Source organism: Chiloscyllium plagiosum, unplaced genomic scaffold, assembly GCF_037043375.1.
Source record: "Chiloscyllium plagiosum isolate Xiang-an unplaced genomic scaffold, Cpla_swu_hap1 HiC_scaffold_8, whole genome shotgun sequence".
Lineage (NCBI taxonomy): Eukaryota > Metazoa > Chordata > Chondrichthyes > Orectolobiformes > Hemiscylliidae > Chiloscyllium > Chiloscyllium plagiosum.
Window position 1 is genome coordinate 51,770,338 of NW_028270146.1, and position 24,553 is coordinate 51,794,890.

Below are 24,553 nucleotides of genomic sequence, written 5' to 3' on the forward strand. Positions count from 1 at the left end.
GTAATTTCTGCCATCTCCAAACAGACCCCACCACCAAGGATATATTTCCCTCCCCACCCCTATCAGCGTTCCGGAAAGACCACTCCCTCCGCGACTCCCTCATCAGATCCACACCCCCCACCAGCCCAACCTCCACTCCCGGCACCTTCCCCTGCAACTGCAAGAAATGCAAAACTTGCGCCCACACCTCTCCCCTCACTTCCCTCCAAGGCCCCAAGGGATCTTTCCATATATGTCACAAATGCACCTTCACCTCCACACACATCATTTACTGCATCTGCTGCACCCGATGTGGCCTCCCATACATTGGGGAGGCAGGCCGCCTACTTGCGGAACGTTTCAGAGAACACCTCTGGGACACCTGCACCAACCAACCCAACCGCCCTGTGGCTGAACACTTTAACTCCCCCTCCCACTCCGCCAAGGACATGCAGGTCCTTGGCCTCCTCCATCGCCAGACCATGGCAACATGATGACTGGAGGAAGAGCGCCTCATCTTCCACCTAGGAACCCTCCAACCACAAGGGATGAATGCAGATTTCTCCAGCTTTCTCATTTCCCTTCACCCCACCTTTGCTCAGTCCCAACCCTCAGACTCAGCACCGCCTTCTTGACCTGCAATCTTCTTCCCGACCTCTCTGCCCCCACCCCCTTTCTAGCCTATCACCCTCATCTTAACCTCCTTCCATCTATTCCCAACACCCCTCCCCCAAGTCCCTCCTCCCTACCTTTTATCTTAGCCTGCTTGGCACACCCTCCTTATTCCTGAAGAAGGGCTTATGCCCGAAACATCGATTCTCCTGTTCCTTTGATGCTGCCTGACCTGCTGCGCTTTTCCAGCAACACATTTTTAAGCTCATAACTGACCAGCAGCCTGGCTTCATGTTTGTAATAAACAACAAGTCAAAACAGCAGTATTTTGAGCTTTAATGTCTTTAAGTTTTCTATTCTTTGCAAAAGAGACTTGATATTTTAACAAGATCTGTGAAACGTTTTTTTGTTGTTCGTGAGATATGGGCACCATTGACTAGACCAACGTTTATTTCCAAACCCTAGCTTCCCAGAGGTCAACCAAATTGCCAGATTAGGTAGCGATAGCAAATTTCCTTCCCTAAAAGACATTAATGAACCAGGTGGGTTTTTATGACAATCAACATTGGTTACATGGTAATCATTAGAACAGCATTTTTATCTCAATTTTTTATTGAATTCAAATTTTACCATCTGGTATGATGAAACTTGAACCATGTGCTTCGGACATTAACCTGCACTTTTGCACTGCTAGAACAATAACATTTTCACTGCAACACTGCCTGCCCATCATTAGCTCATAGTAGACAGGCAGGAAGCTGGAAGAACACAGCAAGTCAGGCAGCATCAGGAGGTGCAGAAGTTGATGTTTTGGGTGTAACCTTTCTTCAGCTCATTAGCTCATAGCAGATCCTGTTCTGTGCAATATTTCCCTTGATAATACTGAGGATTATTCAGGAGCGGAGCTGTTGGAATAGTTCCATCAGCTTCCAGCAGTTTGCGTTTGGATTATTTTCCTAAAATTATTTGAAAGAATTCAAGAGACAAAAAGCAAAGACATTATTCAGAATAGTGCATAATTTTTCAAGTAGATCACACTACCTGAGATTCCTCACCTTTAGTAGCTCATGTTTGTATGCACCAGAAAGACATTGAGCTGAGAAAGATATTATTTATCTGTAATTGAATTAATTCTCCACAGAAAAGAAGACTTGAAATATTAACATTTTTTCTTTCTCCTCAGATTATGCCATAACTGCTTGGTTTCTCCAGCCCACTTTTTATTTCAGATCTCCAGCAAATGCAGTGCCTTGCTTTTATATTAATATATTCTTTGGCTACAGCTGTAAAATATTTTACTGTTTACGTTCCATGATCATTTAATTTTATAGATTCGCTTTGCCTTCCTAATCTTTTTATTGGCTTCCATTCTCACATATTCCAATTATGCACTCTTCTGTGGTATTTAATGTAGGCCTTGTTTCGAGTCAATTGCTTCATTGTGTCTTTTTCCATCCATTAAATCCCACAACTGCTTTGTTTGTTCTTTATTTTTCATGGGAATATATTTTTTTCCTGCACTTTGTTGCACACCTTTTAAAATGTTTCCTATTGTTATCCGTAGTGTTAATGCTCAAGTTCCATTCTCAGCTTTTGTCCAATCAATCAATTTACTTTTCATCAAATGTATGTTTTTCTGTCATCATCTTAAAGCATATTGTGCTATAGACACAATTACTTTAACATCTCCTTACTTTTACATTCCTTAACTCGTTCTGGCTCATTCCCCATTGACTGATCCAATGGTAAATTGAGTTAGCATTTCATGCTTCATAGAAAAGAGCTTCACACATCAACAAAAACTTTGTATGTAGAATTATTTCCTAATTTCTCTCCTGAATGGCCTCACTCTGATTTTTAGGTGACGCTCCCTTCTCATAGACTCTTTCCCAGTATAAAATATCTGTGTCTTCCCATTGATCCGTTTCAAAAATGCTGGAAAAAAAAACCTCAACCACTTCTATATTCCAGGATATGCAAATCTTATTTATGTCATCTCTCATCATAACATAACTGACGAGCTTCCAGGTGCACTCCTTCCAAAGCCAATCAGAGCTTTGTTTAGATTGTTAAAAACTTCCTTTGTTTCATAATCTGATCCCGTATTTGTAAATTACAGTAGCCTTTTTGATTATTGTTTGTATCTGAGACACTACACTTGAGTAATGTGTAGATAAAGTCATAGAGATATACAGCATGGAAACACAAACCCTTCATGCCAACTTGTTCATGCTGACCAGATATCCTAAACTAATCCAGTCTCATTTGCCAGCACCTGGTCCATATCCCTTCCTATTCGGATGAAATGGTCTTTACAGAAAGCACCTCGGGGTGGCGAGGGAAATATACCTCTGGTGGTGGGTTCACCTGGACCATCTCAGACACCTCCCTCCCCTTCCTGGACCGATTCATCTCCATCAACGGTGACCGACTCAACACGGACATCTTCTACAAACCCACTGACTCCGACTACCTGAACGACACCTCCTCCCACCCTGCCTCCTGTAAAAATGCTATCCCTTATTCACAATTCCTCCGCTGCATCTGCTCCCAGGAGGACCAGTTCCACCACAGAACACACTAGATGGCCTCCTTTTTCAAAGACTGCAACTTCCCCTTCCACATGGTCAATGATGCCCTCCAGCACATCTCATCCACTTCCCACACCTTCGCCCTCGAACCCCACCTCCCCAACCACAAGGACAGCACCCCCTGGTCCTCACCTTCCACCCCACCAACCTCCGTATACATCATCCTCTGCCATTTTTGCCACCTACAAACGGAGCCAACCACCAGAGATATATTTCCCTCTGCACCCTTATCCACTTACCATAAAGACTGTTCCCTTCCCGACTCTTGTCGGGTTCATGCCCTCCCACCAACCCACCCTCCCCTCCTGGCACCTTCCCCTGCCACCGCAGGAATTGCAAAACCTGCGCCCACACCTTCCCCCCCTCACCTCTGTCCAAGTCCCCAAAGGAGCCTTCCACATCCAACAGAGTTTTACCTGCAATTCCACACATGTCATTTACTGTATCCGTTGCTCCTGCACTCCAAGGTCTCTTTGTGCAGCAACACTCCCCAGGCCCTTCCCATTAAGTGTATAAGTCCTGTGCTGATTTGCCTTTTAAACTGCATCTGCCATACCTCGGCCCATTGGCCCATCTGATCAAGATCCCATTGTACTCTGAGGTAACCCTTGTTCACTGTCCATTACACCTCCAATTTTAGTATCATCTCCAAACTTACTAACTATACCTCCTATGTTCGCATCCAAATCATTTATATAAATGACAAAAAGCAGTAGACCCAGCACCGATCTTTGTGGCATACCACTGGTCACAGGCCTCCAACCTGTAAAACAACTCTCCACCCTCTGTCTTCTAGCCAGTTCTGTATCCAAATGGCTAGTTCTCCCTGTGTATTCCATGAGATCTAACCTTGCTAGCAAGTCTCCCATGGGGAACTTTGTCAAGTGCCTAACTAAAGTCCATATAGATCACGTCCACCACTCTGCCCTCATCAATCCTCTTTGTTTCTTCTTCAAAAAACTCAATAAAGTTAGTGAGATATGATTTCCCATGCACAAAGCCATGTTGACTATCCTACTATCTGCAGTCATTGTTTTTACCTCGTTGATTTTATCCCTAATCAGTCCTGGCCTTTCTAAATACATGTAAATCTTGTCCCTCAGGATTCCCTCCAATAACTTGCCCATCACCGATGTCAGGTCTATGGTTCTCTGGCTTTTCCTTACCACCTTTCGTAAGTAATGGCACCATGTTAGCCACTCTCCAGTGATTATTGATGAGACGAATACCTTGAAAAGTGGCTCACAAATCACCCTAGAATTCTAGGGTACACCTGATCAGGTCCTGGGGGTTAATCCACCTTTATGCATTTTAAGATATTCAGCACCACCTCTTCTGTAATATGGACATTTTTCAAGATGTCACCATCTATTTCGCCACATTCTATTGTCATCCTGTCCCCATTCAGTCGAAGCAAAACACTCAGAGACTCAGTGTAGTTTTACCTCCTTCATCTTTATTTTGGGCCTTGGATGGAGAGAGAACAATTGCCCATGTGCACAGAGACATGAATTCTATGTCTTCTCTGGAACAGCAGTTTCTCAATGAACTATATAGTCATTTTACAGGGAGGTGTATCCAGATAAAGCAACATACATATTAATTGGGTGACCATTACAATCAAAGAGTATCAATAGCAGAGACCAAGCCCATTACTATTATACAATGAATGTTCTTAACCTTGTTAACCAGATTCATACAATGGATACTTTTCCCCTTGTTAGCTGACCTTACATACTGAATGCTTCCAATATTGTTAAAAAGCTCTACACAATGAATGCTTTTCCACCTTGTTAACCCATTACCCTTGCCTGCAGCACCCCAATGTTAACTGCAAGTTCTGATCTGATCCGAGTCATACTCAGCTGAAGCTCGTTTCAAAAAACTTAAAACTTAACTCTTTCCCTACCTGCATATACACTATACAAATTCTCACTATGTCTTTCATATCCTTCTGTCCAGTAAGCACGAATGCAAAATACTCATTTAGTATCATGAACCTTTTTTCAGGATTATGCTTACTTGGCTTTCTACCATTTAAAAATACAGGATTCAACCTCATTTTGGTCCACTGTAGATGACTTTACATGTGCCTGTACTACTACAGCTCCTACCCTACATTTGTTTAATCTGTCGGTCTCTTCATAGTTTGTGAAATATCTACACTACTGTGTCAACATGGGAAGCATAGAAAACATCTATGCTGTCAACATAATTAATATAGTGAAGTGTGGAAGTCCCAGCATAGATCCTTGCAGCACACCACAGTCACTTTCTTTGAGTAGATGTCTGTTATCCTTATCTTCTGTTTTGGAACCAGATCAATGATTTACTTACAATCGGCTAGGGTATAATGTGAAACTTTGTTGAATGCCTTCTGGGAGACCGTAGAAAGTATGTTTGTCATCTTCTGTCTATTATTTATTTCCTTTTACCAAAAAAAATCAGTTGGGCTTGTTGGCCATCATCATATTGCAAATGGCAGTTGGTCCTGCAATCACAACAGATCTCTCTCGGTAATCAGTCAATCAGAGTAAGGTGTCAGTTTCTACCATCGTTGATAAACAGAGCACAAATTGTGCTTGGAATTGAACTGATGATATTATGAGCTCAAGTTTCCGTTAAAATGCATGTGCATTAACACAAACGTAAACGCTTCCATGAACCACTCATTGCAATGTCATAAATTGTATGTTTTTCTTTGCATTACAAATATTGCTGGTTTTGATAGCAGTTACGAAAGCGATTTCATGCCGCTGAAAGCAGACTTATCTGAAAACAATAGTGTGCTTAATCTCCAATCATAATTTAAAGCTATACTGGACCATTTACTAGTTTCATTGGGGTCAACTAGCTTGAAATAAGTTCACAATTTTAAAGCACAAAACCTTTAAAATGTGCCTGTGGTGAACGTGCGCCAAGTAAACTCTTAGCGTCAGCTCAAAAATCTTTCTTCGAACTGCTGTAGTGAATAGAAACTATTATTTTGATGTGGGTGGGATCAGTTTCAGGGGAAATTACGTTTAAAGCAGGGTGAAGATGGCAGGAATTCAACTTTATGTTTATAATACTTTACGCTAGAGTTTTCCGCACTTTTGTGTTTGCACAGGTTCAGTCTATTGTGTTAATAAGCTCAGCATAAGCTAACGGAAACTCCTGTCCTCTGCTCTTAATTATAGCTTCCAATGATTTCCCCACAGATAAACTGTAATTTCCTTTTCTTTCCCTCCCTCTCTTTCGCATTTCTTTACCGATTGACTTAGGTGTGGAGGGGGGAATTACGGGAAAATGTTGTTTCAAAGTATCTGGAATAAGTATTTTTAAAGTAAACCTATATGGTGCGAAATTCTGCTTCCAACTGGGAGGCTTCAAGGGGAGTTTTTGTTCGAGTCTTGACTGAGAATATTGGCACCTGTCTCTCAGTGACGAATGCCGCTCCCTTCTTAATGCACAGCAGGGTGGAACATCATTACCTCACCACATGGAAACTGGTTACATAATAAATAATTCCTTGGCTACTTCTGACGAGCAATTCTAAAACAATGAATAAAAATTGGGTTTGAGGCACAGGTAAGTGTATCCGTTTGCAACATCTAACTTACGTGGCGGAATATATTTGCCACACTGCTGCTCACTTCAGTGAATAAGTTGGAATTTCTTCCGCTTTAAGGTCACGTCGGTTTGCTTGAATCTGCTCCAGAACAGACATCTGTCCCTGAACCAGCACTTCCTATCGTTAGACATACCACTGATTGCAGAGTAACTCATGACGCCCAGAACTATGGCAAAAGTTTATTTGTCACGGCATTCTCATGTTGTGGTTTCAGAGTAATAATATATATTATTTTCATTTTGGAAACATGATTTCAGGCTAGGGTTTATTTTAAGACAGCCAGCGTGCTCTGCCAACAACACGCGTTTGTTCAATTTTTTTTGTATGAGACGCCTCGCGCCCCATGCTCTGGAGAAAGTTGTGGAATTATAATTGTTATTACACAGGCCTAAAGTAGGATTTCATATTGGGGGATAATAGAGAAAAAAATCGTTATATCAATCTTGTAATCTGATACTTTTAAATTAAGGCTAGTTAAGTGATTCTGTTTCTGCTATTAGAATTTGACAATGTTGACTTACTGTATTGTATCAAACGACTCACTTCGGACATGAAGCAAATTAGTATTAACAGGGATTTTGTCACCGTTGGTAACTTTTTACCTATATACACACACAATCTGTCGTGAATAAAGGATAGGCTGGTTATTAAAAACGAAGAACCATATCCCCATTTAGTTTGGTCGATAGCTGTGGACTGGGTATAAGCCAGACACCGATGTAATAAGACACTAAGACTTGGAGCTCTAAAGCGGAAAAACAAGTCGAACTGGTAGTTTTCATTTACCGAATGCATTCAATGGATGGGAGGATATATGTTACAAAGCAAGAGTGCAGTCTTTCTCCAGGTCAGAGAAAATATATAATAGTTGTTCAACATATTCGTGTCATGATTTCCGACAAACGTCTTCGCTTTGTCCAGCTTTCCCAAACAAGACAACTCTAATCCGTTTGTTGTAAAAACACTTTCACCTTCTCAGAGGCTGTTGGGTTTGATGCCTGTTTTAGTATTTGCAGATCTCCACCGTTGACTTTGGTTAGAGTTTCATATCTGATATTATTCACTGTCTTGGGGGGAGAGAGAGAGAGAGGGCGGGAGTGGGAATACAAACAGTTGGGGATTGATGTGAATGTCTCGCCACGGTACCATCCGCCGGCAAACAATGCAGGTACCATTGGGACAGACCTCCTTTCATTCCTGCCTGTAAACATTGGGCAGGCCGACAGTATTCTCGGGACCGGTCACCACACTGTATCTGCCCGCGGTGTTAATCAGCATAACCACGTATACACACTGGCTGCAGGGCAAAGTCCAACGACAAATGAGCACAGCATCTTACCCGGCACCGTGCTGTACGAGATCAGACTGAGGCAATGCTTTGTACGTCTACGTGTTGTGGTGTCTCAGATTTCCCTGGTGCTCCCTGCATCTTGCACAGCAGGTAAATCGCCATGGTTGAGGGCTGCGGCACCATCAGGGGCTGAGGGAGGGCTCGGCTGACTGTGCACCGCCTCCCTCTCTCCCTCCAGCCTGTGAGGGACTGCACACCCCGGCTGCAGGAGTCAGGTGCTGCCGAGCAGGGGCCGGCTGCTACACTGGGAGCTCCCGGGCCGTGGCTGATGTGGCACCGCGGGTCTCTCCTTCCGTCAGGGCGGTAGCAGGGAGCGGCTCATCTCCGAGCGAAGGTGGGAGCTGGGGAGAAGGGGGGAAAAAACCCGGCCTCTATTCCCCGGCCGGGCCGGGCCGGGCCGCGCCGCTCGCAGTCGGTTCCCTTCCCGGGGGCTCGGCCCTGTCAAGCTGCTCATTGTGGAGGGTGGCTGGAGGAGCCGGCTCCCGGCCTTGGGGCTGGGTCCCCACAGCGGCAGCAGCAGCATCACCTGTCCGCCCCCGCGGCTGTCTGCGAGGGAGAGCCGGGCTCGGCCTGGCTAAAGCGGTGTCCCTCGTCCCGGTGCTGCTTCTCCTTGTTATTGTGTAAAAGGCCATTGCTTGTTTTGTTCGTGCATTGAATTGTTTGCATATTCAGTGACAGAGAAGGCCAACTAGAGAATCAGGATTGCAGGGTTATGCTGCAGTTTGTCAGGAGGATCTGGCTTTTCTTTTTGTATTTTTGAAACGCCCAGATCTTAGATTTATATATATACATATACATTTATATGTACAATAATGTATTAAAAGAAACATTGATCTAGCAATCTCGCGAGAGTTATATTTGCTGGGCTATCTTTCACACATTTTATAGGTTTATCCAGCAGATATCTCCTGTTTAATATTGATTTCAACATAAAAAGCCATATACATGGAGGATGCATCCAGTGAGGTATTTCTCAATCCTTGTTTGCAGCTTACTTTTCAATTTCACTTATATAAAAAAAACACCTAAATCAACCTGAACAAGCTATTTTTAAAAATCATGCAAAGTATGTGCATATAAAAAAGCAAATACCCTATTACATTTTCATCGGCGTTTTGAATAAATTAATAATTCAGCTGCAGTTTTCCATCTGATAGGGCTGATTTTCTTTTAGTTCCATGTGGCAAATAATTGAAAGAAAATCTGGGTGGGAACTGAAGAGATCGACCTACTTTCATGTCATGAACACAGTGATTGCAAATGCTGCCCACAAATGCCCCAAAACTCTGACCACATCAGCTATTGGCAAAAAGTATTTAAAAATTGACCACGAAAAGCACATGGAAAACACATGCAATAGAAAAATCTGAATGATTTCAAGACAGTAATGGTGCGCCTCAAAACCCTAATGCCTGATGGGAATGCTATGTGTAATCATTCCAAGAAATCGAATGTTATACAATTCTAGTTACATTTATATAAATGTTTCAATTGGAAATACGATGTTAGGAACAAACAATTCTTTCAAATTTGTTTTTAGAGTTTCAAGAGTGTTTTATAATTATAGAATGTTACGATTTTAACATGCACATTTAACACTGACAAGTCTAAATAATAGAAAATATTGAACAAGAATAAATACCTGATGTTTATTACTTCTGTATTTCAAAGGGACAATAACTTCTTCTTTCGCCTTAATTATTTTATAAACATAACTGAAAGAAAGCAAATTACTAAGAATGATCTGTTGTATTTTTCTCTTTGTTTAGAATGTTAAGTTGTGGAAATTAAGTCCTAAGACACTAAGAATGAGCGTGACATCTTGGTTTCTGGTGAGCAGTTGTGGCTCTCGCCACCGACTCCCGAAAGAGATGATTTTTGTTGGACGTGAAGATTGTGAATTAATGCTTCAGGTAAATAATACAAATAATCTGCAGAGAGAGTGTTGTACGGTCACTCAAAATATGATGATTGTTTAGAAATAATGAACATTATTTAAGAGGCAATTTTCTGCAATGACCAATTTCTGGATTTTACTGTGCTACTCACTGACCAGTGTACAGACTGGATGGAGACCTGCTTTCATGAATTCTGCAAAGAGGTGCCTCCATGTGTTTATCCTCCCTTAGCACTCTTTTCTTTCCCACTTCTTTTATCAGTTTTGGAAAATAGTTTGTGAAGCTTATAGATTTACTTATAAAACACAAAACTTTAACTTTGTAGCTTTGAGGGATAGGATCTATTTATATTTAGAAAAGACAGGGCTTATCAGTGATAGGCAACATGGTTTTGTGTGGGGGAGATCATAACTTGCCAACTTAATAGAGTTCTTTGAGGAAGTGACCAAGTTGATAGATGAAGGAAGGACTGTTGATGTCATATACATGGAATTTAGTAAGGCATTTGATAAGGTTCCCCATGGTAAACTAATAGAGAGAGTGAAGTCACATGGTGTGCATGATGTTCTAACTAGATGGATAAAGAACTGGTTGAGCAACAGGAGACAGACAGTAGTAATTGAAGGGAGTTTCTTGAAATTGAGAAAGGTGACCAGTGGTGTTCCACAGGGGTCAGTGTAGGGGCCACTGTTGTTTGTGATATACATCAATGATCTGGAAGAGGGCGCTGTTGGTATGATCACCACGAAGATTGGAGGAGTAGCAGAAAGCATAAGGGACTGTCAATGAATACAGGAGAATATAGATAGATTGGAGAGTTGGGCAGAAAGGTGGCAGATGGAGTTCAATCCAGACAAATGTGAGGTGATGCATTTAGGCAAGTCTAATTAAAGAGCGAGTTATACAACGAACGGAAGAGCCTTGGGAAAAGTTGATGGGCAGAGAGATCTAGGAGTGCAGGTCCATTGTACCCTGAAGGTTGCTACACAGCTGGATAGAGTGGTCAAGAAGACATATAGTATGCTTGCCTTCATCGGATGGGGTATTGAGTATAAGAGCTGGCAGGTCATATTAAAATTGTACAAGACATTGGTTAGGCTGCATTTAGAATATGGTGTACAGTTCTGGTTGCCACATTTTCAAAAGGATGTGGATGCTTTGGAGAGGGTGCAGAGAAGGTTTATGAGGATGTTGCCTGGTATGAAAGGTACTAGTTATGAAGAGAAGTTGAGTAGGTTAGGTTTATTTTCATTAGAAAAAAGGAGATTGAGGGGGACCTGATTGAGGTTTACAAAACCATGAAGGGTATAGACAGGGTAGATAAAGGTAAGCTTTTTCCCAGGGTGAAGGATTCAATAACGAGAGGTCATGCTTTCAAGGTGAGAGGTGAAAAGTTTAAGGGGGATACATGTGGCAAATACTTTACACAGAGCGTGGTGGGCGTCTGGAACACGTTGCCAGCAGAAGTGGTAGAGGAAGGCACGGTAGATTAATTTAAGATGCATCTGAACAGATGCATGAGTAGGTGGGGAGCAGAGGGATTCAGATGCTTGGAATTGGGTGACAGGTTTAGACAGTAGATTTGGATCAGCTCAGGCTTGGAGGGCCGAAGGGCCTTGTTCCTGGGCTGTAAATTTATATTGCAAACTGTAGCCATCAATAGAATCAGGATGCTGAGATAGGATGGCTGGATAATATTTTCACACATTTGGCAGAACCTGTGACTATGGTTTGAAGTCAATAGAATAGAATATGATATCTTTAACTCTTACAATTGTTTTTAATTGACAGAAAAGTTCAAACAGTCAGAAGAGGTCAATGCTAGGTTAACTTTGCACATCAGAGTGAGGCCTGTGCTTTACCTAAAGCAAAATTGTTGCCTAAACTTGCTGGACTGGTTTAATGTAACAGGACTATCTGACCTCCCTTCAGATATGGGAGGAGTCTTTCGGTTCACTTCTGTGTCAACTATTGGCAGCAAGAAATGCCCATGTCAGGTGAATGGCTGTAAACATTAGATACTGCAAAGGTTTTGGGGCCTGACAGTATTTGAGCAGTAGTACTGAAAACTTGTGCTCTAGAAATTGCTGTGCTCCTAGCCAAGCTGTACCTGTGCAGCAACAACATATTATCTACCTAAAAATATGGAAAATTGCCTAGGTGTGTCCTGTTCACACAAAGCAGGTCAAATTCAACCCAATCGATTACTGCCATTAGTCTGCTATCCATCATCGAGCAACTAATAGGAGGTGTCATCAAAAGTGCTATCGAGCAGCATTTGATAACCTGCTCACTGATGCTCTGTTTGGGTTCCACCAGGCTCAACAGCTCTGACATCATTATAACCTTGGTTTAAATGTGGACAAAAGAGCTGAACTCCAGAGAGAATGTGAAACTGACTGCCCCAACATCAAAGTAGCATTTAACATTGGATGGTGGAATTATGTAGGGGGGGCGGGAGGAGATCTTTGTTGCTTCGAGCAAAAAGGAAGATGATTGTGATTGTTGGAGGTCAGTCATTCCAGCTCTCGGACACCTCTGCTGGAGCTCCTCAATGAAGTGTCCTAGACCCAGTCACCTTCAGCTGCTTCATCAATGACCTGCCCTCAGTTATAAGGCCAGAAGTGGGAATGTTCGCCAATAATTGCACAATGTTCAGCATCATTCCTCAGATGCTGAAACAGTCCATATTCAAATGTATCAAGACCTGGAAAATGCAAAGGTTTGGTCTGATAAATTAAAAATAATTGAGCCGTATAAGTCAGACAAGGCCATCTTTGACTCGAGAGAATTTAACTACCACCCTTTGACATATGCTGACAGTGCCATTGCTAAATACCCCACTGTTGACATCTGGGAGATATCATTGACCAGTAATTGAACTGGACTAGCTAAATGCATACAGTGGTATCAGGAGCAGGATAGAGGCTAGAATCTGCAGCTAGTATGCGCCACCTAACTCCACAAAGCCGCTATCACCATTTGCAAGGCATAAATCAAGAGCCAAAAATTCCACTTGCTTCAATGATTGCAGCTACAACACTCAAGAAGCTGACGTCACCCAAGGCAAAGTAGCCAGTGCCACTATCTTCGAGCTCCTTAGATAGCACCTTTTCAAACCCGTGATGACTACCATCAAGAAAGACAGGGGCAGTACACATGTGGGAATACTACCACCTGCAAGTTCCTTTCCAAGCCACACTCCCCTTCAGTGTCACTGGGTCAAAATCTTACTACTTTTTGATTAGCATTGTGGGTATACCTACATTAAATGGACTGCAGTGGTTCAAGAAAGCAGCTCACCACAGTCTTCTCAATGGCAACCAGGGGTCGGCAATAAATTCTGGACGAGCCAGTGACACTCTCATCCCATGAATGAATTTTAAAAAAATACGAGGAGGATAAAAAAGATAGTCCAATAATGTACATCACATGGCCAGAATCCATTTACCTATTTTAAAGCAGGAATGTTCTGATATCTAGTCAGAATCGCTTTTTACTTTGTAAGGAATGTGTACCATGTAGAGTATAGTTTTGTGTTCCTTTAAGCAGATGTAGTTGCTCTGAATTCTTTTAACACATTGGAAGCAATGTGCGATCAGTATGCTCTTTGAAAGAGGCAGCTGAAGCAATGTTTTGTTTTAGCTGTAACAGAGAGCATCGCACAAAAAAGGTAGACTCTGTGAATTATGAGTAATTTTTGAACATTGTAGATTTTTTTTAAAGCTTTCATTTCAATGGACTGTTGAGACCTTTGAAAAATTCTGTGTCCAGTCCAGTATGGGTGTGTCACATGCATACGTGTTGTCTTACCTTTTATACAAAGAAGCTTAGAAAAAGAACATACTGTATATGCTAATTGTTTCCATAGTTTCAGAGAAATCTCCTAGCAATGAAGACCTAAAACATAAATAACTTGACGTTAGGAGCTACCTTTTATATGTTTAAATAAAATCTGACCCACTGATCGGGCTTAGTGATCAATGAGAAGCTAACTTTTCAAAGGCACAAAAGCTACCCATAATGATCTTAGATGGGCACAAAGAGTTCCACACAATTGTGCAACAAGCATTATATGTTACATGATATAATGCTGAAATCCACATTCAATAACACTCTCCAGTTCAGCATAAACAAGATGTTTACGGTTTTATGTTGCAAAAGTGCAGTAATTTATTGTAAACCAAACAAGTTAGAACAGTCAAAAGTGTATTATCAAGTAATGGCAAAAAGTTTGTGGACTATATATTTCCAAATACAGAAAATGCTGGAAATCACAGCACATCAGGCAGTATCATTGGAAAACGGATGCTACCTGACACAGTGTGACTTCCAGCATTATTTGTTTATAGTACAGATTCTAGCATCTGCAGTAATTTGCTCCAGGATTATTTATTAGTAGTGTTCAGTGAGTACTGGGATGGAATCTGTGCTAAGAATATAGATTGTTCTACTTATGGATTCAGCCTCAGGAACATTTTTTTTCATCACCATTTTATTTCTCACATCAGCCATTCTGTAATCTCTGTGTGAGGTTGCTACCTTTTTGCAGTTGAGGTTTCCTTTAGAAACTGGATTAATATTGCCCAGTTTTGAATTGTAGCAATTTTTTTTCAGGCATCAAAGGAAGGCTTTAGATTTTAATCCCATTAGTTTGGGTTGAGTTTAATTTGTGGTCCCAGTCCTAAATGTCGTTTTTATGTGCATATGAGTTCTTAAGCCCACTAATTGATATAAGTTAATGGTTAATTAAAATACATCCAAAATACTAAGTGATCATTTAAACATATGCTTGAATAAAGACATTAAAGTTCTAGACTCTACCTCAGATTTTAACTGTTAGAGTTTTATTCCTGTACCAAGCACATGCTAGAATGCTTGTTCCATATTTCTTAGAAGTTTGAGACTACAAATATTTTAGTATGCTTACAAATTTATTTCTCAAAATTACAGAAGTACCATACGATAGTGATGCAAAACTTGGCATCAGTAAGGGAATGTTCTGTAGAGTTGAATTCTAAGTACATGACTTTGGAAATGAGAAAACTATGGACCCCATATGGACCAAGTGTAAATCCAGTTCTGAGGAAGGGTCACTTGACCCAAAACGTTAACACTGATTTTTCTTTTCCTCCACAGATGCTGCCAGACCTGCTGAGCTTTTCCAGCAAGTTCTGTTTTTATTTCTGATTTCCAGCATCCACATTTCTTTTGGTTTTTATTTAAATTCAGTTCAGTTTATCAAACATTTTAATGTTTTGTTGCAACGTTCAGAAATTATTTTGGTTTATACACATCTTTTGTGTCCACCTGTCATTTGAGTTCTGGTGACAAGCTCACTGAGCGCGACTATCATAGCAGACTAAGTCATTTTTCTGTTACTTGTTCTGTTGAGGGGATCACACTGAGAACAATTCCAATTGCTAACTCTTTTACAGTGAAAAATTGTACCAAGAGATGTCTATACCTTAGTGGTATAGTGGTAGTTCATTTAGCACAGCCAAGAAATCTGAAATTCTCAGAAAATCAGAAGCATGCAAGGCTATAAGGCCAAGTGCTGGAAAAGGAGGTGTTTGTTTTTATCAATGTGGTAAAGGGCTTTTTCTGTGTTGTAGACCTCTGACTCTAAATCTTGAGTCTGACTGTAGAATTATTAGGAGACCCATGGAAGTCAACTTGTAGTTCTTGAGTTTTACCTAATGTAATATAATTTGTGTGATTGAACCATGATTCTAGCATATTCGGGTGTTGGTTAGCTACTTGATAAACTTAGCACAATTCATTTAATTGAAAGTAGGAATTCCCATCTAGACTAAGAAAGCAGGAATTTCTACCTCAGCATGTCTAACATTTAGTGGATGTTTGCAAAGCTTTATAGGGTCAAGAGTTCTTTAAACTGCAATGTCTGAATTGAGGCCAGACTTGATAAATGTACTTTTTCCTATTGCAAATTGCGATTTTTAGCTATCAATAAGTTTGGTACAACCTATTGTAGCTGTCAATAGGTATAATTTGAGTTTTATCCCAATCCAATGTAGAAAAACTTTACTGAATCATTTTAGTTTTGAATGAACAAATATATTAAGAATACTAAGCTTTATGCTAGAAAATGTTCAGGATAATTTTGCGCTTGTTTTTGCATTCTGAAATTGCCTACAGAAAACATTGTTGAATTTTATGTTGCAGTCTCTTGCTCCCTTTTAATTGCTGGTCATTTTTTGAGTATTTCTCATTGCACTTGCCATGTACATGAGTAATTGCATACATTATTGTGCTGAGATCAGGTGGGAAGGGGTGAATCAGTTTCCCTCATTTTACCTTTCTCAATTGCTTAAAACAAACATTTACTATTTTTAGTGCATGGTATTATCTTTCTCCAGTTTTAAACTGATTTTTACTGTACCAGTAAATAGCTAATTATAAGTTTTGTTTTTGACTTGGAAAAGAGCAGGTTTTATTACCTGCCAGGCTGGAGAGAAAAACAATGAAAGCTCAATTTCAAGTGTGTGACAAATACGCACAGGGCCACACAAAAGGGGATAGTGTCCAATACAAAAGGAAAGTAAAGGAATGTACACCTTAGAACTTGAAACTAGATCAGGATTTTTGAATAGCCGTGGCTAAAAACTGTTTTGAAGAAGGCTATGAATCCAAAATGTTAGCTAAGTTTTTTTTCTACAAAAGTTATTTGAACTGAGAGTTTAGTATTGTGCTGGAGTGTAAATGATAAGTATAGGTTTTGCAACCTTAGTTTTTCAGAACTTGCTGACACAACCAGTGACCTTTGATATTTTGAGTTGAATCTCCTCATTATTAGCTGGTTTCCATATTGGACATAACATTGCATCTTGGGCTGGCTTTAAAACATTATAAATTTGGACTGAAATTGATTTGCAGTTATAAAAAGAAAGAGTGTAATTTCTGGAGCTAAAATATGCTAACCGACCGTTCAACCTGAAAGGGAAAGTAATGATTGATATTACAGATTTTGAAAGCTAACGTTTATCATTTTCTCTAAGATGCTGATTGGCCTCATCCAATTTTTTTTATTTTGGTTAGATTGATCTTCAGATGTGTAAATAGAACATCTACCAATTGTGTTCTAATTGATTCAAAGCACATGTTAATCTGGCTTTCCAGTTGTACTTCAGTATTGCAATTGGTTATTCGGGTAACTAATGGTACGTGGTGTTAACCAGCAACTGTACAACAAATAGGAGTTACACACACCATGTACTTTTTTTTGGTCATGAATATTTCTAATCCAAGGGAAGTAGCTATGTTAGACTGGAACCAATTAGCACAATGTTGAAGGCTTCTTCTGAACATCTTAGAATTCATTATATTGTTTTCCTAGTCTCGCAGTGTAGACAAGCAGCACGCAGTAATCAACTATGACACAGCTACAGATGAACACCGGGTAAAGGATCTTGGAAGTCTGAATGGGGTATGTAGCAAAACAATTAAGTTTCTGTTTTACCCTGTCTACATATGCATAGATGTTGTTAATACAGTTCACTGGATTCGAAAAATGTTTCATTTAGCGAGATGTATGTGTCGGTGCAGTGGTAATGTCACTGGACTCATAATCCAGAAACCGAGGCCAATATTCTTGGAACAGCAGTTTGAATCCCACCATGGTAGATGATGAAATTTGAATTTAAAAGAAAAAGACCTGGAATTAAAAGCTAGTCTAATGGCAAACTTGTTACTACTGTTTGTCATGAAAGCCTACATGGTTCAGTCCTTATCTGGTCTGATCAGCCTATGACTCCAGATTCATGGCAATGTGATTGACTCTTTACTGCCCTTGAACATTTGGGATGGACAATAAATTCTGGCTTAGGTAACAACAACCCCATCCTATGGCAATTTAAAAAAAAATGTACTTCTAAAACCATCTATTGTTAATTCAGAAACCACCATAATATGATTCTAATTAATATATAAAAGAAGTAATTTTAAAAATGGAAATTTTTTAATATAATTCTTTGTTTAAATGAGCAGATTGCAAGTGGCTTATTTTTGAATGTAAAACCTTTGAATTTAAACACTTACAATTTGTATCTGCATTCTATTTCCACAGACATTTGTGAATGATGTGAGGATTCCTGACCAGATGTACATAACTCTAAAAGTGAATGACACTATTCGTTTTGGATATGATATCCTTTCATTTTAACCTTATTGATCTGTTTGAAGCCTTTGTTTATAATTATTGTATGTCCTTTTAACTTTATACTCTACTAAATGTTTGAAGTTGCACATGAAAAGAAGCAGTATAAGATATCATTTAATGGAGAAAACACGAAGTTATTATTCTTTGCTGTGAAATTTATTGATCTGTACAGTTTTAGGATGATTGGAGGACATTCTTGTATTCAATTCTAAATGAGTATACTTTATGTGTATTGTATTTTTTGAGTTTATTGTTTCCTTTTTCATAATGTCTTTGCCTTAAACATATTGGTAATTTTACATGTGACTAATCTGGAAGCGCCATATTTATGCAAGAGCGTGTAACTAAGTATCTGACGGGGAAATCTTGTAATTGATTATTTGCAAGTAGAACTATTTTTGATTATATTACTGCCAATGTCATTCATTTCAGGTTTGTGCTGTTTTCTGTTGCAATGATAGCTACACCACTTATGTAATCGCAATGCTTGTAAAAAGGCTGTTTTTGACCCAAAATTGAGAGAACGTACTTGGAAATTCTGCTCTCCTATTTACAAAATGTGAAAACTAAAGGTGAACTATGTTCTCTTCATTGCAACATTTTGATCACAAAAGCATTGTCTGGCCTTAAAACAGTCCCGAGTAAGAATATCAATGAAATTGTCAGTCTGGCTCTAATGCAACGAGGGATACGTCGGCTTCCAAGAGATCAATTGTGTTAGGGGATTCTGTAGTCAGAGGTACAGACAGACGTTTCTGTGGTCAGCAGAGAAAAAGCAGAATGGTGTGTTGTTTCCCTGGTGCCAGGATCAAGGATGTCTCAGAGACGGTGCAGAATGTTCTCAAGGGGGAGAGGGGCCAGCAAGGGGTCATTGTCCACATTGGAACCAAAGATATAGGAAGGGAAGAGGTTGAGATTCTGAAGGGTGATTACAGTGAGTTAGGCAGGAATTTAAAAAGGAGGTCCTCAAGGGTAGTAATATCTGGATTACTCCCAGTGCTACAAGCTAGTGAAGGCAGGAATAGGTGGATCGAGCAGATGAAAGCATGGCTGAGGAGCTGGTGTATGGGAGAAGGATTCACATTTTTGGATCATTGGAATCTCTTTTGGGGTAGAAGTGACCTGTACAAGAAGGACAGATTGCACCTAAATTGGAAGGGGATTAATATACTGGCAGGGAGATTTGCTAGAACTGCTTGGGAGGATTTAAACTAGTAAGGGGAGGGGTTGGGACCCAGGGAGATAGTGAGGAAAGAGATCGATCTGAGATGGGTACAGCTGAGAACAGAAGTGAGTCAAACAGTCAGGGCAGGCAGGGACGAGGTAGGACTAATAAATTAAACTTCATTTATTTCAATGCAAGGGGCCTAACAGGGAAGGCAGATGAACTCAGGGCATGGTTAGGAACATGGGACTGGAATATCATAGCAATTACGGAAACATGGCTCAGGGATGGGCAGGACTGGGAGCTTAATGTTCCAGGATACAAATGCTACAGGAAGGATAGAAAGGGAAGCAAGAGAGGAGGGGGAGTGGCATTTTTGATAAGAGATAGCATTACAGCTGTGCTGAGGGAGGATATTCCTGGAAATACATCCAGGGAAGTTATTTGGGTGGAACTGAGAAATAAGAAAGGGATGATCACCTTATTGGGATTGTATTATAGTCAGAGGGAAATTGAGAAACAAACTTGTAAGGAGATCTCAGCTATCTTTAAGAATAATAGGGTAGTTATGGTAGGGGATTTTAACTTTCAAAACATCGACTGGGACTGCCATAGTGTTAAAAGTTTAGATGGAGAGGAATTTCTTAAGTGTGTACAAGACAATTTTCTGATTCAATATGTGGATGTACCTACTAGAGAAGGTGCAAAACTTGACCTACTCTTGGGAAATAAGGCAGAGCAGGTGACTGAGCTGTCAGTGGGGGAGCACTTTGGGGCCAGCGACCATAATTCTATTCGTTTTAAAATAGTGATCTAAAAGTTGAAGTTCTAAATTGGAGAAAGGCCAATTTTGACGGTATGAGGCAAGACCTTTTGAAAGCTGATTGGGGGCAGATGTTCGCAGGTAAAGGGACGGTTGGAAAATGGGAAGCCTTCAGAAATGAGATAACAAGAATCCAGAGAAAGTATATTCCTGTCAGGGTGAAAGGGAAGCCTAGTAGGTATAGGGAATTCTGGATGACTAAAGAAATTGAGGGTTTGGTTAAAAAAAACCAAACAGGATAGATCAAGTGAATCCTTAGAAGAGTGTAAAGGCAGTAGGAGTATGCTTTAGAGGGAATTCAGGAGGGCAAAACGGGGATATGAGATAGCTTTGGCAAATAGAATTGAGGAGAATCCAAAGGGTACATTAAGGACAAAACGGTGACTAGGGGGAGAATAGGGCCCCTCAAAGATCAGCAAGGCAGCCTTTGCGTGGAGCCACAGAAAATGGGAGAGATACTAAATGAGTATTTTGCATCAGTATTTAATGTGGAAAAGGATATGGAAGATATAGACTGTAGGGAAATAGATGGTGACATCTTTCAAAATGTCCAGATTTCAGAGGAAGAAGTGCTGGATGTCTTGAAACGGTTAAAAGTGGATAAATCCCCAGGACCTGATCAGATGTACTCTGTGGGAAGCGAGAGAAGTGATTGCTGGGCCTCTTGCTGAGATATTTGTATCATCGATAGCCGGAAGACTGGAGGTTGGCAAACGTGGTGCCACTGTTTAAGAAGGGCGGTAAATACAAGCCAGGGAACTATAGACCGGTGAGCCTGACCCCAGTGGTGGGCAAGTTGTTGGAGGGAATCCTGAGGGACAGGATGTACATGTATTTGGAAAGGCAAGGACTGATTTGGGATAGTCAACATGGCTTTGTGCGTAGGAAATCATGTCTCACAAACTTGATTGAGTTTTTTGAAGATGTAACAAAGAAAATTGATGAGGGCAGAGCGGTAAATGTGATCTATATAGACTTCAGTAAGGCGTTCGACAAGGTTCCCCATGGGAGACTGATTAGCAAGGTTAGATCTCATGGAATACAGGGAGAACTAGCCATTTGGATACAGAACTGGCTCAAAGGTAGAAGACAGAGGGTGGTGATGGAGGGTTGTTTTTCAGACTGGAGGCCTGTGACCAGTGGAGTGCCACAAGGATGGGTGCTGGGCCCTCTGCTTTTTGTCATTTACATAAATGATTTGGATGTGAGCATAAGAGGTACAGTTAGTAAGTTTGCAGATGACACCAAAATTGGAGGTGTAGTGGACAGCGAAGAGGGTTACCTCAGATTACAACAGGATCTGGACCAGATGGGCCAATGGGCTGAGAAGTGGCAGATGGAGTTTAATTCAGATAAATGCGAAATGCTGCATTTTGAGAAAGCAAATCTTAGCAGGACTTATACACTTAATGGTAAGATCCTAGGGAGTGTTGCTGAACAAAGAGATCTTGGAGTGCAGGTTCATAGCTCCTTGAAAGTGGAGTCACAGGCAGATAGGATAGTGAAGAAGGCGTTTGGTATGCTTTCCTTTATTGGTCAGAGTATTGAGTACAGGAGTTGGGAGGTCATGTTGTAGCTATACAGGACATTGGTTAGGCCACTGTTGGAATATTGTGTGCAGTCTCCTTCCTATCGGAAAGATGTTGTGAAATTTGAAAGGGTTCAGAAAAGCTAACAAGGATGTTGCCAGGGATGGAGGATCTGAACTACAGGAAAAGGCTGAACAGGCTGGGGCTATTTTCCCTGGAGCGTCGGAAGCTGAGGGGTGACCTTAGAGGTTTACAAAATTATGAGGGGCATGGATAGGATAAATAGACAAAGTCTTTTCCCTGGGGTCGGGGAGTCCAGAACTAGAGGGCATAGGTTTAGGGTGAGAGGTACGTGTATGGAATGAGCTGCCAGAGGAAGTGGTGGAGGCTGGTACAATTGCAACATTTAAGAGGCATTTGGATGGGTATCTGAATAGGAAGGGTTTGGAGGGATATGGGCTGGGTGTTGGCAGGTGGGACTAGATTGGGTAGGGATATCTGTTCGGCATGGACAGGTTGGACCGAAGGGTCTGTTTCCATGCTGTACATCTTTATGACTCTAGTGCTTGGCTGCAGTATAGATGCAAATAGGGTGTATAATCAGATGCCATGCAAATCAATAGAGGTTCTATGACCCGCTGCAAGGGATTGCTCTGACTCAATGGAGTCACTAAAATAAAAATAAAGAACTGTGGCTGCTGGAGATCTGAAACTGCTGGAGGTCCCTCTGGCAAAGAATCTGGAAGTGTTGACTCTTTTGCTGTCTATGGATGCTGCCAGTTTTGCTGAGTTTCTCCAGCACACTCTTTTTGTCTGTGCAGCCACAAATTTTCGATTTGTACAGAAGCCAGCAAACCTTTTTTTTATAAATATCATAACCCTATGTTTATGAGAGAAGTTTGGAATATATGCCTTTTTGAAGACTTTAAGGTGAGTAATTGAAATCTTCAAACTTTTGACGGGAAATAACAAAATTGCTGAGGAAATTCCTTCAATGCAGACGGGTTTGCTTGTTCATGTTGCAAATGCTGGTGACAGTTACAGGTTTGTAGGAGCAATGAGCTATTATTCATCTTGAATTGTGTCAGTGAGGTATAGCTTTCAAATGCAAATGCATGATTTATGTGGCTTCAGGAAGCAATAAGGAAATATATTTCATGTGATTGAGCTCTGTTAGTGTTGGATAGTGATTGCTCACAGGAAGTGACAAAGTCCAGAGATTAAATTTGTTTAAATAAATATTTCTTCAACAACAGCCTGATCAGAATCCTATGACTGCAGTATAATGTTCCAGCTGCAATTTCAGTTGTTGCTTAAGAGTGGCAAAATATTGTGTATTCTTTTGGATTTGCATCTAAAATGATTTTGCCACCCATTTGTATTTATAATCTACAAGTTCATGTCTTAGCTTTACAGTTTGTTTCTCATTTCTCTGGCTCACAAAACAATGTGAAAAAACTTGGCGTAAAGAAATATAAGAACATTATTCTTTACAACTCCTCTCAACAAAGATTTTTCTGTCCGCTCAATGCAGTCATCGAGATGTACAACATGGAAACAGATCATTCGGTCTAACTCGTCCATGCCGACCAGATATCCCAACCCAATCTAGTCCCACCTGCCAGCACCCGGCCCATATCCCTCCAAACCCTTCCTATTCATATACCCATCCAGATGCCTTTTCAATGTTGCAATTGTACTAGCCTCCACCACATCCTCTGGCAGCTCATTCCATACACGTACCACCCTCTGTGTGAAAAAGTTGCCCCTTAGGTCTCTTTTCCCCTCTCACCTAAACAATGCCTTCTAGTTCTAGACTCCCCCACCCTAGGAGAAAGACTTTGTCTATTTATCCTATCCATGCCCCTCATGATTTTGTAAACCTCTATAAGGTCACCCCTCAACCTCTGACGCTTCAGGGAAATCGGCCCTAGCCTAGTCAACCTCTCCATATGGCTCAAATTCTCCAACCCTGGCAACATCCTTGTAAATCTTTTCTGAACCCTTTCAAGTTTCACAACATCTTTCTGATAGGAAGGAAACCAGAATTGCATGCCATATTCCAACAGTGGCATAACCAGTGTCCTGTACAGCTGCAACATGATCTCCCAACTCTTGCACTCAATACAGTGGAACCTCGATTATCCGAACGTGATGGGCGGGCACTATTTCATTCAGATAATCGATTATTCTGTTAATCGATTAAATCCTTTTCTCTGGGGCTCGGAGTTTTTAAAGTCTACTCACCGTTTAGGAGGTCAGGCAGCATGACAACATGCGAGACCCCGTCTGACACTGCCCCCAATGCCGTCCAACACCACTCCCATGCCCTTGTGCAACATCCCCACCCGAAACCCCATCTGACACCAACCCTGCCCTTGTGCAACACCCCCCCGCCCCCAGCCCTGTCTGACACCACCCCCCCCCCCCCCCACCCCCAACACCCCTCCGCCCCCAAACCCATCCAACACCACCCCCACCCCGCTGGCCTCCCAATCCCGTACACACCCGCCCCCTCTCAGGGGCAGCTGGACTGAACACCAGCAACAGGACCTTTATGGGGTAAGCCTCCAAATAATGCACACGCGCACACGCACACACATACAGATGCAGCCACAGCCCCACACACATCCTTTTACTGCAACTTTTTGACAGGTTCCACGTTCGCCCTATACAGGACAATGTTGGAGAGACTATTTAGGGAAGGGGGGTTTAGGGTACACCTCTCTGTGGAACTCCAGGGAAAGTGTGGGGAGAGAGAGAGGGTGGGAGGTCAGTCATTTGGAGACGGTGCTTCTTTAATCCCTGTAAAA

At 41.2% G+C, this 24,553-nt stretch overlaps 1 protein-coding gene across 8 annotated transcripts in view; it reads left to right on the plus strand.

Annotated features, from left to right (window-relative positions):
* The first annotated feature begins 7,269 nt into the window (after positions 1 to 7,269).
* Positions 7,270 to 24,553, plus strand: part of LOC122553571 (centrosomal protein of 170 kDa protein B-like) — a 106,444-nt gene continuing 89,160 nt past the window's right edge. For 7 of the 8 annotated variants that reach the window (XM_043697580.2, XM_043697585.2, XM_043697583.2 and 4 more), the window contains exons 1-4: positions 7,270 to 8,480; positions 9,916 to 10,059; positions 17,402 to 17,491; positions 18,131 to 18,209. In XM_043697580.2, coding sequence (XP_043553515.2) covers positions 9,955 to 10,059; positions 17,402 to 17,491; positions 18,131 to 18,209 — 274 coding nt within the window. In that variant the 5' untranslated portion in view covers positions 7,270 to 8,480; positions 9,916 to 9,954. The remainder of the gene's footprint in view (positions 8,481 to 9,915; positions 10,060 to 17,401; positions 17,492 to 18,130; positions 18,210 to 24,553) is intronic. The other variant, XM_043697581.2, reaches the window with a different exon arrangement.